General features: G+C 46.6%; 1 protein-coding gene across 1 annotated transcript in view; it reads left to right on the top strand.

Moving 5' to 3' along the window:
* Window positions 1-12,561, top strand: part of FBXL2 (F-box and leucine rich repeat protein 2) — a 393,398-nt gene that overhangs the window by 363,849 nt on the left and 16,988 nt on the right. Inside the window, exon 14 of the mRNA XM_085607622.1 lies at window positions 4,981-5,193. Coding sequence (XP_085463748.1) covers window positions 4,981-5,193 — 213 coding nt within the window. The remainder of the gene's footprint in view (window positions 1-4,980; window positions 5,194-12,561) is intronic.

Raw genomic sequence — 12,561 nt, forward strand, 5'->3', positions numbered from 1 at the left:
TTATCTGTGTAGCTTTTCCATCTGCTTGTGATTATAGCTGTAAGGTCTCAAAGGACTTAATAATGGCCGACTTGCATGTTGTGTGATTCTTGCTTATGTTATCTCCTACCTCTTGCTGTTCCACGTCATCAAGCCTCTGTATACCCAATTAAGTCCCTAGATACCAGTTGTGATAGAACCAGAACCCCTTGGCCCTGTACACAGAGAATCTCCCCTGTGGCAGTCTTTTCCCTTTGACATTTCGTACCCCCATAAAAGACAGTATGCGATGATGCTGCTGGAATTATTATTATTATTAATATTAAGAAACTTATAATGCGCACAGCTGCTCCAAGGGGTTTCCTGGTGCAGGAAAAATACATACCTTGTGACACAAACGTAAAACATACACACCCATTTCCAGAACACATCCAGACCACGAGTTACTGGTGTTTGGTTTGCCATCATGCCCTGTTTTTTGGGGCAGAAAGGGGTTCGGAATAATAATCCTCTAAACACGTTTCCCAGTACGTTTAACCATTGGCTGCATAGAAATAGCTTTTTTTACACAGGGATGGTTGCAGAGCTAACAAGATGTGAGTGTAAATGTTCAAATACGTTTTCATCTTCATCGGTGCTAGAGTAGTCATTAATAATTAACGCCTCTTCAAGTGTTGTAATTGCACATTGTATAATCATTTATTCTTTGTATGAATTTCTGTAGATTAAAATCTTGACAGGTTGTTATGATGCAGTTATAGTACAGTGGAATTGAATACTCAGAACAGAAGCGTCTATGCAGGAGCTATTGGCTTTGCCAATGTGTTATACACCAGCGTGGCTGCTGTTCAGCATGGTTGAAGGTTAGTGGAATAGAGGAGAGTGGTGTGTAGGGTCGTAGAGTAGAATGACGAAGAGTGAAGTAGAGTGGAGTGGCATTGAGTGCCATGTATTGGAGTGGTGTAGTGGAGTTGCGTCGAGTGGTGTACAGTGGAATGGCATAGAGTAGACTGGAGTGCTGTAGAGTGTATTGCGTGTTGCTGAGTATAGTTGCTAAGAGTGCACTGTTGTAAAGTGCAGTGGCATAGAATTCAATGGCGTACATTTGAGCATCGTAGAATGTAGTGGTGGTGTTAGAAATGAGGGTCTCTAGTTGGCAGAGGTAGGTACCTTTGTCCAAATAGGGACCCTTGCTTCTAGTCATGGTAATGGGGATACACACTGTAGATAATCCCTGCTCACCCCCTTGGTAGCTTGGCACGAGCAGACTGGCTTATCCCAAAGGCAATGTGTAAAGTATTTGCACCAACACTCACAGTAACACAGTGAAAACACCACAAATGGACACTACACCAGTTTAGAAAAATAAAATACCTTTATCTAAACTAAACAAGACCAAAACAACAAAAATCCAACATACACAGTTAAACATGACTTTCAAAGGTTTCAAGAACTTGTACCATAGAAAACTATGAATGCGTGACTTTTCACTAAAGTACCTGTAGATGCGTCAAATTTCCAAAAGCCAAACCGCTGCAGAGTCGGAAAACAAAGAGATGCGACACTCCTGAGACCTTGAGGAAGCGATGCGATAGTCCCGCTGCACGCAGAGGACGGGTTGCATCTCATCTGGTCTGTACGGGGAGTGATGCGTTGATTCCTCATGCTGGTTCCGGTCTGCGGGTGATGCGTCCGAAGAACGTGCCGTACAGGTGGGATTCTTTGAAATCTCCAATGCATTGGCGATCGATGAGGTGGCATTGAGCGGCGCTGCGTCGGTCCTCTTCAGCCGCGATCCCTCGATGTGGCGATTCTTGCAGCGGTGGCTGGTGCTGCGGCGGTTCTCGTAGTGGCACGGCGATGCGTGCAAATTCTTCGCGTGCCATGGACATGCGTTGGGGAAACAGCCATCAGAAGCGTCGATTTTAGCAGTTCTTCATGTTTCCCCTTTCTTTCAGCTCCCAAACAGAAGCAACAACCTCCAGAGGCCCAAACTGGCACAGGCAACTCTCGGCAGGACAGAACTCACACCAGCAGAGTTCAGGGGAGCTGGGGGTGTCTTTGTGTAACTGAGACTTCTGAACGGGAGGCCTAATCACTTCAGCCCCTTGGAGCTCTCCTTCAAGCAGGGGACACAGCCCACAGCAAAGTCCTTCTCCTTTCCTTGGCAGAAACAGCAACTGCAGGCCAACCCTAGACACACAGCAAGGGCAGTACTTCTCAGTCTCCCCAGCCCTCCTCTTTGGCAAAGGTTCCTCTTGAATTACAGGAATGATCTAAAGTTCAGGGGTTTTAGGTCTAATACTTGTACCCCAAAATGTCTTTGTTCTCTTTGTGCAGGGGGTCTGAGCCCAGATCACACCAGTTCTGGGGGGCACTCTGCAAGTGCACAACAACATCCATTGTCAGTGTGAGCCTTGGTTCCAGACACACCACAGGGGGACGGAGCCAGCATTGTGGAAGGCAGGCACAGCCCTATTCAGGTACAGATGCTACTCCTAAAACCATTCAAAATTCAGATCAGGCCTATTCAGCCTAGTGCGGACTCATCCAGACGCCTGGAGCCACTGCACCCCCCAGCCCCTGTCACTCCAAAGCCAGACAGTCAATCCACAAACAGGCAATGGCACACAGGATGATAGAATAAGAAAATAGACACTTTCTAAAAGTGGTATTTTCAAACACACACTTTAAAAATCATCATAATTCAAAGATGTGTTATTAAATCCTGAGTTCAGGGATACCAAACTCCATTTTTCTATTGTATCCCTACGGGAAGATATGCTTGTAAAATGTTATAAAGCATTCCCCATTCTGTCCACTAGGGCAAGATAGCCTTTCAATAGTGAAAAGCGAAATTGCCAGTATTTCACTATCAGGACATGTTACACACACCAGTACATGTCCTCCCTTTCACATACACTGCACTCAGCACAGGGGGTTACCTTGGGCCTACTATAGGGGTGTCCTATATGTAAGAAAAGGGAAGGTTAAGGCCTGGCAAGTGGGTCCACTTGCCAAGTTGACATGGCAGTTAACAAACTGCGCACAAACACTGCAGTGGCAGGCCTGAGAACTCTTTTGAGGGCTACTTATGTGGGTGGCACAGTCAATGCTGCAGACCCACTAGTAGCATTTGATTTAGCAGTTCTGGCACACTCAGTGCACTTTACTAGGGACCTACTGGTAAATCAAATACACCAATCATGGATAACCAATCACAATAACAATTTACACAGAGAGCATATACACTTTATCACTGATCAGTAATGGTAAAGTGCCCAGAGTCCTATAGCCAACAACAACAGGTCAGGAAAAAGTTGGAGGAAGAAGCAAAAAGTTTGGGGATAACCCTGCAAAAAGGTACATTTCCAACAGGCTTAGAATAGTGTGTTGCATAGCAGAGTGCAGTGAAGGAGAGTGTCATCGAGCACAGTGGTGCAGAGTAGAGTGGCATAGAGTCAGTTGCATTGAGTGGTGCAAAGTAGAGTATAGGTCTGTAGAATGGAGGGGCATAGAGTGCAGTGGTGTAGAGTGATGCAGAGTAGATGCAGTGGTGTAGAGTGGCATAGATTGAATTGGTAAAGAGTGCAGTGTCATACAGCAGAGTGGTGTTGAGTAGAGTGGCATAGAGTGCAGTGCTGCAGAGTGGAGTGCAGTGATGTAGGGTGCACTGGTGTAGAATAGAGTGATGTAGAGTGTCTTTGTATGCACAGCAATTGTGACAAGATCAAGATTTACAGGCCTATTTACAAAAAATTCATGGAAGGATACAGGGAGATGTAGTGTTAAAAAGCGTTGCTCCTTGAGAGGGACTAGCTCACTCTGGACAGCCTAAAACAAATAAAGCCTGTAAATAGAAAGCCAGAAAATGTGAGTTACTAACCACATACCCAATAATAAGCAATGGGTGTAATGCAGGGAAGCTCTCTGAATGTTCCCAATAAGCATTTGCTTTAGGCTTCGACCTAAAAATGTATCAAGCGGGCCACTGGAGAAGAGGGAAGAACCATAACACATCTCCTCCTGACTGACTCACTGATGCACATGGTAAGGGCGGTGCTTAATTTGAGGCAGTGGTTTCCGGTGCTCTGCACTAGCACTTAATTGTCAACTCCAGCACCTTTGGCAGCCTGCCACATGGTGGGCCTGCCTGCCAAATTTAGAGATGAGCACAGCCATAGTTATTTATTAATTTAATATACATTGGCAATGACAATTACCTGCTGCTCAAGTCATTCTTGTAGATATGGGTGCCTCGAATAGTCTGGATTGCCACACTTGTAGAAGTGTGATGGTTAGTATTATGTTGGTACTGTCACTGGGAGTACTGGCATGGGCAATGTGTGGTGCAAGCTGCAGTGCCCTCCTAATGAGAGCCTTGGCACTTACTTTTTACCCATTAATCACTGGGTAAGGAAAATGCTATGAAGGGATTAAATATAAGCATGCGTGGTATGGCAGTTTCCACAGCTCAAGAGATTGCTCACACTACAACATTCAAGCAAATAAGTAAACCTTTTTTTTTTTTTTTTAAATGTATGCAGCCTATAAATTACTAGGATGGATGCATTTAAAAGATGCCACAAGAAAGAGGACAATATGTGGCCGATTGGGCTATTTATACTGCGTGGCATGGACTAACATACCCATCTGTGCAGTTTGAATGCATGTCTAAAACCAGAGGTTGTTGGTCTAGTAGTTTTTCCTGTTAGTTCTCCTATTAATCATTGCTTGAACTTTTTTAAGAGCGCCGTATGCTAAAACATGTACAATAAGAGCCTCATGTCTTCCATAAATTAGACAGGTCATTCATTATAGTTTTTTAATTAAAATAGTGCGTGAAGTTTGCTTATTTGCAAATAATGCTCTTGATTTTCCAGCTCTTCAATGTATTGCAATCACAAATATTTAATTGTTCAGAATGCTTTTGGTCTATGCCTGTTTAATGTTTTATGCAACTTGCATGTGTTCTGACTTTCTACTCTTTATCTTCTTTAGAGTTTGTCTCATTGTGAGCTGATCACAGATGATGGTATTTTTCATCTTAGCAACAGTGCATGTGGTCATGAGCAACTGCAGGTGCTGGAGCTGGACAACTGTCCCCTGATTACTGATATGACCCTAGAGCACTTGAGGAACTGTCACAGCCTGGAGAGAATAGAATTATATGATTGCCAACAAGTCACTCGAGGTGGCATCAAAAGGATAAGGGTAAAATAAAACAAAATGCAAATGTCAATAATATTATTTACATTTTAATTGCACTTTTGTACTACAACACTGATTCTCTAAATTGTAATATACCTATGCAACATGATATTTTGCCTGAAAGCAGAAAGTAATTTATGATATGAGATTATTTTTGAGTTATCTGCATATGTTCTCTTTGTTCCTATCTGCATTTGTAGGTTTCTCCACAGGGCAGTGTATTTCATCTCTCACTGTTTTCCTTTGTGTAAACTCCTGTGCAGAGTTGCAGTCTGGCATTGTTTTTTGTGTCTTCTCCTGTTCACACGGTGTGCTTGTTTCTTCTACAATAGTACACACCATTGTGTAACTCAGACTCAATACTGCTTTCTTCCTCTTTAGAGTACAAAGTTAACAAGGGACCAATTGCTTCAACCTCCTTACTATGACTCCCACTCTTTATCATCACAGTCCTTACACCGAGAGAGTGAATCTGCGTCCTGCAGCGGAGCAACCTTCACTGTACCTTAAAATAATCTGAAATGTATTTGGCTCCTCACCTTTCCCAGACATTCTATAACTAGCCACCACTCACTAGGGTCATCCTGTGTTCGAGGCATATGAGCTGCAGATCACACACTGAGGATAAGATCGCCATCTGGTGTTGGGCTCGGATGATTGCAGGTTGTTGTTGTCTTCGGAAGAAGCCTTTGGTCACGAGGTTAGTGACTCCTCCCCTGGACAACAGTGCGCATGGGCATCCACTCCATCGTCAGATTGTTTTTTTCCGCCATTGGGTTCGGATGAACTTTTTTCCGCTCCAGCAGAAAACTTCTAGCAATCATTTCAAATACTTAATCTTCATTCCATCGACGTCGAACTCAACTCGGACCGGTTCCGCAAGCGGCTGATGGACAGGACACCCTTCAAAAAATGCCCCCAGTGTGGAGCGAAGTTCCCCCACAGTGACCACCACGAGGTTTGTAACCTCTGCCTGTCGCCGGAACACAACGAGTCCACCTGTCCAGCTTGTTCCGCTTTCCGTTCGAAGAAGACCCTCCGGGACCGAAGAGCTCGACGCCATATTATGGCCAAACCAGCTCCAGAACCGGAGGACATCTTTGCTCAAGATGTTCCCGAAGACGACACCGAAGATCTCGAGATCGTGTCCGAGGCCGACGATTCCGATGACCTCATCACTCCAGGGCAGCGTGTGAGTACCACCCCCCCTACCCCTGCCCCATCCAAAAAACCATTGGTCAAGACTCCGCCAGCTGGGCCCAGTCGCGACCGGAAATCCTCTTCAGAAGCCCCGCCCTCGGGCCCGGCTCCGAAGACATCTAAGCCTGTGGGTGGCTCGGGCTCGAGCAAACCTCACCTGATTGTGCCTTTAACACCCTCGGCACCCAAAAACCCACTGTTGGCACCGAAACAGGCTCCAAGACCGAAATCTCCTTCGGCACAGAAACGTTCCTCGGCACCGAAGTCTCCACCGGCACCGAAACGTTCTTCAACATCGATGCCTGAAAGTCCATCGGCACCGAAAACTCAGTCGGCACCGAAAACTCAGTCGGCACCGAAAACTCAGTCGGTTCCGAAAAATCCATCGGACCCGAAAAAATCATCGGCGCCGAAAACTGCGTCCCCGCCGAAAAAAGCTCATAAAGACCCGAAGCGGACACCGCAGCCACCACCTTCGGAGCCAGATGAACTTTTTCGACCAGATCCTACTCAAAAGCGGATCTACATCAATCCTAACACGGGACATGTGACTGCCATCCCATATAAAAAGCGGAAGCTGGACACTACACCTCCCCCAGCTCCCATACGGAAAAAGGACTGTGCTACTTCGCCACTTCGTCCTTCCTCTCCTGTTTTACCTCCTAACCCGTCCCCCCCTCCTCCTCCTGATTCTCCTTTACCTTTACCTTTACCATCTCCCTATCATTCACCTCCTCCACAGGATGATTATGATGATTTAGGGGGAGGGGCGGACCCTGATTTATTTAATGATCCTGTTGATCCAAACGACCCTTTTACGTTCCCAGACCCAGCACCCATGGATGACTGGTCTTATCCTATACCTGACATGCCTGACCCCACTACCTACCCCTCCAAGCCCTCCCCTCCTGATGACCACCTAGGGTTCGGCCAACTTATAAATAGGGCAGCAACATTCCACGGCGTCACAATGCACACAGACGCCCTTGAAGAGGACTTTCTCCTTGATACCTTTGAGCAGTCACAAAAGACTGTTCACATACTGCCCATGATCAAAGGGGTTATAAAGCATGCTACTGAACTCTTTAAGGACCCTGTTCGAGCTAGGGTTCTCAACCCACACATCGAAAAAAAGTACCGACCAGCCCCGCAAGACCCTGCATACATTAAGGCCCAGCTCCCTTTAGACTCCTTAGTCGTATCAAATGCCAGGAAGCGCGCTAACTCACAGACAACTGGAGAAACGCCTCCCCCAGACAAAGAGTCTAAGCTTTTAGAAGCCTCAGGCAAACGGGTTGCCGCGCAGGCGGCTAACCATTGGCGTATTGCGAATACCCAGGCCCTGTTAGCCAGGTATGATAGAGCACATTATGACCAACTTGAGGACCTTATGCAACATCTGCCTGAACCCTTTAAGTCCCAGGCCTCTGACCTCATCCAAGAAGGCAAATTAATATCTAATGCCTCCATTAAATGCGCCTTAGATGCAGCAGACACTGCTTCTAGAGCGGTCAATACTAGCGTCTTACTCAGACGACATGCCTGGCTCCGTATTTCCGGTTTTAAACCGGAGGTTCAAACCGCAATTCTAGCTCAACCTTTCAACCAAGAGCAGCTATTTGGCCCTGCAGTGGATACTGCATTAGAAAAAATGAAAAAGGATAATGAAACTGCCAAGTCTATGGGAGCACTGCAGTCTCATCAAAACCGGGGTTCCTTTCGTCGCTCCTTTTATAGAGGAGGCTCCAAAAACACATCAACTGAGACTACGTCCACCTTTAAAAATTCTGGACAAACATCCCCTAACAGAGGTTATTTCCGGGGAGGTTATAGGGGAAACAATAACAAAGGTCGAGGGCGGGGCAACAACAACAACACCCGCACCTCACCAGCCACCAAACAGTGACTTGCCACCACTCCCCCCAGACCATTCCACTCCGGTCGGGGGGCGACTCCAACAATTCCTACCTGTCTGGACTTCCATCACCACAGGCAGGTGGGTAAGACAAATTATCCAGTCTGGCTACTGCCTCGAACTCATACAATCCCCCCCAAACATACCGCCCAAACAACGTCCAATGTCCTCGCATCATCTCTCTCTCCTCAAACAAGAAGTTCAATCCCTGTTACAAAAACATGCGATAGAACCAGTCCCCCTTCAACATCAGGGAAAAGGGGTATATTCTCTATACTTCCTCATTCCCAAAAAGGACAAAACACTAAGGCCCATACTGGATCTCAGACTACTAAACCAGTATATACATTCGGATCATTTTCATATGACCACTCTCCAACAAGTCCTCCCACTTTTACAACAGGGAGACTTCCTCGCCACATTGGACCTCAAGGACGCATACTTTCACATCCCTATGCATCCCGCTCACAGAAAATATCTACGATTTGTGGTAGATGGGCAACACTATCAATTTACAGTTCTCCCATTCGGAGTAACAACGGCACCCAGAGTGTTCACCAAGTGCCTAGCAGTCGTGGCAGCGCATCTCAGAAGACAACAGATCCATGTCTTCCCCTATCTGGACGATTGGCTCATAAAAGCCAATACATACCAAAAATGCGTTCTCCACACTCATCGCACGATTCAAACTCTCCACGATTTGGGATTCACTATCAACTACCCCAAATCCCACCTACAACCTTCCCACTTACATCAGTATCTAGGAGCAACCATAGATACATCCAAAACCATTGCCTATCCCAGCACTGCCAGGATAGCCAGTATACAAAATCTCATCTCTCAATTTCAAACTCATCCATCTCTTCCAGCGAGAGTGTTCATGCAGCTCCTAGGCATGATGGCGTCATGCATCTCCATAGTCCCACACGCACGACTTCAAATGCGTCCCTTACAGGAATGCTTAGCACAACAGTGGAACCAAGCTCACGGACAACTTACCGATCTGGTGTTGGTGGACAGTCGCTCACTTCGCTCACTGAAATGGTGGAACACCATCAACCTGTCCAAAGGGAGACCGTTCTTAGAGCCTCTTCCACAAGTTGTGCTAACTACAGACGCATCTCTCACGGGGTGGGGAGCCCACCTCCTTCACCATACCACTCAGGGCAGATGGACCAGTCAACAAAAACTGCTCCACATCAACCACCTGGAACTCTTAGCAGTGTTCCTAGCACTAAAATCCTTTCAAATTCACCTAAAGAACAAAACTGTCCTCATACGCACAGACAACATGACGACAATGTATTATATACAGAAACAGGGAGGGACACACTCTCTCCAACTGTCCCAACTGGCACAGCAAATCTGGAGATGGGCAATTCCCCAAAACATCTACCTGTTAGCAGAACATCTCCCAGGGATCCACAATCAAGTGGCCGACCTCCTAAGTCGCCACACACAACAGATCCACGAATGGGAACTACACCCCAAGGTTCTACTCCCCTTCTTCCAAAAGTGGGGACAACCAGACATAGACCTGTTCGCCACTCCCGAAAACACAAAATGCCCAACCTTCGCCGCCAGGTTTCCACACCCACAGTCGAAGGGCAATGCCCTATGGATGAACTGGTCAGGCAGATTTGCGTACGCCTTTCCGCCTCTCCCACTAGTTCCATTTGTGGTACGCAAACTGAAACAACAGTCACTAACACTAATACTAGTGGCTCCCACTTGGGCACGTCAACCGTGGTTCACCACACTTCTGGAACTATCTTTAGTTCCACATCAAAAGCTACGCCTCTCCCCGGATCTGTTAACCCAGAACCATGGAGAAATCAGACACCCAGATCCTCAAACACTGAACCTAGCGATCTGGCTCCTGAGGTCTTAGAGTTCGGTTACCTCAATCTCCCTCCAGACTGTATGAATATCATAAAAGAAGCCAGACGCCCTACTACTAGAGCGTGTTATGCCGCTAAATGGAAACGATTTGCCATCTACTGCGCTAATAATGACATACATCCATTGGATGCTTCCATCCAAAACATCATTTGCTATCTACTACACTTGCAAAGGTGCAATCTAGCGTATTCCTCTATACGTTTACACCTAGCAGCCTTGGCAGCCTACTTGCAAAATAGGCAACACCTGTCCCTTTTTAAGGTACCAGCCATCAAAGCGTTTATGGAAGGTCTCAAAAGAATTCTTCCCCCAAGATTGCCACCTGCACCAGTGTGGAATCTCAATGTGGTTCTAACAAGACTCATGGGTCCCCCATTTGAACCTATGCACAAATGTGAATTGCAATTCCTAACATGGAAGGTAGCTTTCCTTATCGCAATCACTTCCCTACGCAGAGTAAGTGCAGAGTAAGTGAAATACAAGCCCTTACACTTGAGGAACCTTTCTTACAACTACACCATAACAAAGTGGTTCTTAGGACAAACCCTAAATTTCTTCCAAAAGTGATTTCCCCTTTCCACCTTAACCAATCAGTAGAACTACCGGTCTTTTTCCCAAATCCAGACTCGGTAGCTGAAAGGGCCCTACATACCTTAGATGTCAAAAGAGCCTTGCTTTATTACATCGACAGGACAAAACCTTTTCGAAAGACAAAACAACTCTTTGTTGCTTTCGCGCCACCACACAAAGGCAACCCGATCTCCAAATCAGGAATAGCCCGGTGGATAGTTAAATGCATCCAAATATGCTACCTCAAGGCTAAACGTACACTTACAGTTCCCCCTAGGGCGCACTCCACGCGTAAAATAGGGGCTTCTATGGCCTTCTTAGGCAATATTCCCTTAGAAGACATTTGCAAGGCAGCCACATGGTCTACCACGCATACCTTCACTAAACACTATTGTGTTGACGTGCAGGCCAAACAACAGGCCTCCGTGGGCCAGGCTGTCCTAAAAACTTTATTTCAAGCTGCTGCAACGGATACAGGCGACCACCGCTAAGGGGAGCACTGCTGTATAATCTATCCTCAGTGTGTGATCTGCAGCTCATATGCCTCGAACGGAATATGCTACTTACCAGTATGCATCTGTTCTTGGCATGTAGAGCTGCAGAGTCACACACGCCCGCCCGCCTCCCCGGGACCTGTATCTGTTCCAGCATCCGTCTTACTTAGACATTACACATGGACATCCTTTCTTTCTTTTCTATACACTCCATCTTTTCCCATCATGGCGAAAAACAATCTGACGATGGAGTGGATGCCCATGCGCACTGTTGTCCAGGGGAGGAGTCACTAACCTCGTGACCAAAGGCTTCTTCCGAAGACAACAACAACCTGCAATCATCCGAGCCCAACACCAGATGGCGATCTTATCCTCAGTGTGTGACTCTGCAGCTCTACATGCCAAGAACAGATGCATACTGGTAAGTAGCATATTCCTTTTAATACCCGAGCAGTAATCTATGGCATTCAACGTCATTAATCACAAAATATAGAACCCTTGGGTCTAGAAGTCCAACAAGAATTTGAGAAAGTGTCCAAGAAAGTACTTCAGCGGCCCCTTGGGTGTCCCTTTATTAGGACGAAATCCCTCACCCACCATAGGTGGCATGCCTCATCATTGGGTTTCTCCTCATGTTGGGATACCTAGTCCCAGCACAGGCTACAACCCCTTCACTGAGAGGGCGGAGCTCAGGGATGTTTTTTTAGGTCTCGCCTGCGTTACAGCGCATGCGCTGCTTGCTGGCGAGAAATTTTGTGAGATGGGGATTTCAGAAAAGGGCTTTAAGTTCCGCCCCTCATTTCCATTGGCTGGCGTCACCATTTATGCTAAACAGTGGCCTGCCATTGGAAATGAGCTGTTGGTCTGGCCCATCCGGACTGGATCGCCTGCTTCACGGCTGTCGTGAAGCTGTTTCTTATCGCAAGGAGGCGTGTTATATAAACAAGCCGTACGATCGAGTCCAACTGGGCCATCCTAAAAGGAGACAGGGCGCCGCATGTTTTTTTTGCATCGCTCTTTCACTTTAAAGTGAAAGCGCGATGCAAAAATAAATAGCGGGAATGGCAAGCTCTTGGTTCTCTTGTTTAAACTTATCTCTCAAATGTCGCCCCAGTAGTCCCCTCACACACACTGTTCTGTGTGTCCCTCTTCCTCACAGCATGTCCCCTCCTCACACCACACGCCCCCGTTCCTCACAGCACATGTATTTACTTTATTCCCTTTTTACAGGAGTTGCGTCGCGGAGCTTTTCACAGAACGGTGTCCCTTCCTCACACTATATGCACGGCA

This window comes from Triturus cristatus, chromosome 5_2 (genome assembly GCF_964204655.1).
Source record: "Triturus cristatus chromosome 5_2, aTriCri1.1, whole genome shotgun sequence".
Lineage (NCBI taxonomy): Eukaryota > Metazoa > Chordata > Amphibia > Caudata > Salamandridae > Triturus > Triturus cristatus.